The 2,232-nt window shown below is 54.0% G+C and overlaps 1 protein-coding gene across 1 annotated transcript; it reads left to right on the top strand.

Moving 5' to 3' along the window:
* The first annotated feature begins 435 nt into the window (after positions 1-435).
* Positions 436-2,026, top strand: LOC123042384 (spermidine hydroxycinnamoyltransferase 2). Its single transcript, XM_044464853.1, has 2 exons — positions 436-896; positions 1,021-2,026. The coding sequence occupies exons 1-2, from the start codon at positions 459-461 to the stop codon at positions 1,966-1,968; spliced, it is 1,386 nt and encodes a 461-aa protein (XP_044320788.1). The 5' UTR covers positions 436-458; the 3' UTR covers positions 1,969-2,026.
* The last annotated feature ends 206 nt before the right edge of the window (positions 2,027-2,232 follow it).

Genomic DNA, 2,232 nt, shown 5'->3' with positions numbered 1-2,232 from the left:
AAGTATTTCCGGACGGAGGGAGTATATAATGCTAATTTCATTGTGTTTAATAAAAAATACCCGTTTTAGTAAAATCTGGTTTGAAATATATAACTGTATGGTTGTATGACCGGCTTCCGCATCAGTGTCCAGAGACCAATCTGGACCGATTTTTGGACAAACACCGTATCCATTTGTAGGTTGGCGTTGGAGATGCCCTTATGCATGTTTGCTTCGCTTTGTTGAGCTTTTGCTGCTACTTATTTAATTAGTACTACCAGTGCCTTATCTTCAGATATTTTAAGTTAGTGCCTTGATCACTGAGTATAATTGAAAAGGTTAAAATAGAGAAAACTATATTAGCTGGATAGGGCAGGCACGCCTACCTTTGGGCGCTGCACGCGATTTATTTATGTAATGAAACTAGATTGAACCATTTGCCCACTGTCTGCTGCCTGCTGGTGTTGCCGGCTACCTACATGGTGCACTTCAGGGCTCGCCGAAGCGCACCGGAGCTGGTGGCGCCGGCGCGGCCGACGCCCCACGAGGCCAAGACGCTCTCCGACATCGACGACTTCTCCGAGTGCCGGTACTACGCCTCCGCGATCGACTTCTTTAGCCACGACCCGACGGTGGACAACCTCCACCCAGCCAGATCAATCGTGGCGGCCCTGGCAGAGGCGCTTGTTTACTACCACCCGATCGCTGGCCGCCTCCGGGAGATCCCCGGCGGCAAGCTCGTGGTTGACTGCACTGGCGAAGGGGTGGTGTTCGTGGAGGCCGACGCCGACGTGTCGCTCGAGGAGCTCGGCGGGCAGCCCCCCTATCCGTGCGCCGAGGAGTTTGTCTGCGCTGGCGTGGTCGAGGGCGGCAGTGGCGCCGTCGTCGTAGTTGGCCGACCGCTCTTCTACATGCAGGTATGCAGTGTATTTTTCATTTTTGAAGACCTCGATCGGAGCGTCGCAGGTAGTGTGCAGTTTACGTATAAATTGGTATATATTGAAGGACAGGAAAATCACCATTTTATCTGAATATATACAGGTGACGAGACTAAAAGACGGTGCATTTGTGCTGGGTTTCCAAGTGTGCCATGTCATCGCCGACGCCGCCGGCGTGACGCAGTTCATCGGGGCGATAGCCGAGTTGGCACGCGGCGAAGCACATCCGTCCGTATCGCCAGTGTGGGAGAGGGAGATCTTCAAGGCGCGTGACCCACCTCGCGTCCGGCATGGTGTCTACCCAGCGTATGACCCATCGTCGCCAAGTAGAACTGTCCTCGGTGACCACGACGACGTTGACGATCCTATGCTGTCGACGCCGACGGAAGAAATGGTTGGGCGATACCTGCGCTTTGGCCCGAAGGAGGTCGCCGCTCTACGAATGCATCTGGATGCGGCGCAGCCATGCACGACGTTCGAGCTCTTAACTGCTTTCCTGTGGAGATGCCGCACGGCGGCGCTGGGCTACCGTTCCTGGCAACGCGTCCGGCTCGTGTTGCGTGTGGACGCGCGTGGCAACCGCCGGTGCAAGCTCGACCCGCCGATCCCGAGAGGGTACTACGGCAACGCCGTCCTCCGGCCGATGGCAGAGGCCGGAGTCGAGGATCTCTGCAGCAGGCCTCTGGGGCACGCTGTAGGGCTCGTGCGGAAGGCGAAGCTCTGCGCCACGGAGGAGCACTTCAGGTCCATGGTGGACATGATGGCGTCGGCGCGCATGGCCGAGCGGTTGGTAGCGAGTCGGCGAGTGTTCCATGTGTCTGACCTCACTCGGCTCGGGCAGGCGGATAAATTTAATTTTGGTTGGGCCAGAAGGGTTGGTGGTGGGTTGCCGAGGATAGGGATCTCAAGCTTTCTCATGGCTTGCAAGAACGAGCATGGCGAGGACACAATTGTAGTGCCCATGTTATTGCCCAGACATGCCACGGAGAGGCTGGCAAAGGAGATATCCATGTGGGTTGGAGATAAGTTTGTTATACGCAGCTCCATGTGACTAGAAGATAAAGATATCTGAATGCTTTGTGAGTTGGGTATGTAGAAGTACATGTGGATGTGGTGGTATGCTCCATGAGTTTTAATTTGTTGGCATCTCTTTTTCCTTGTTTTTTTGCTTTGTTTTACGAATTGTGGTTGGTGGAAGCCCTCGCGGCAGATCATGACTAAAATTTTGTGTGTCGAGCCCATTCATAACTCGGTGAGTTTAAAACCAGACTATGCATAGCAAGCGGCTTTGTGATGAATTATAATATACAAGGGA

The sequence above is a fragment of the Triticum aestivum genome, chromosome 2B, assembly GCF_018294505.1.
Source record: "Triticum aestivum cultivar Chinese Spring chromosome 2B, IWGSC CS RefSeq v2.1, whole genome shotgun sequence".
Taxonomy (NCBI): Eukaryota; Viridiplantae; Streptophyta; class Magnoliopsida; order Poales; family Poaceae; genus Triticum; species Triticum aestivum.
This window is presented reverse-complemented; position numbering and strand designations above follow the sequence as displayed.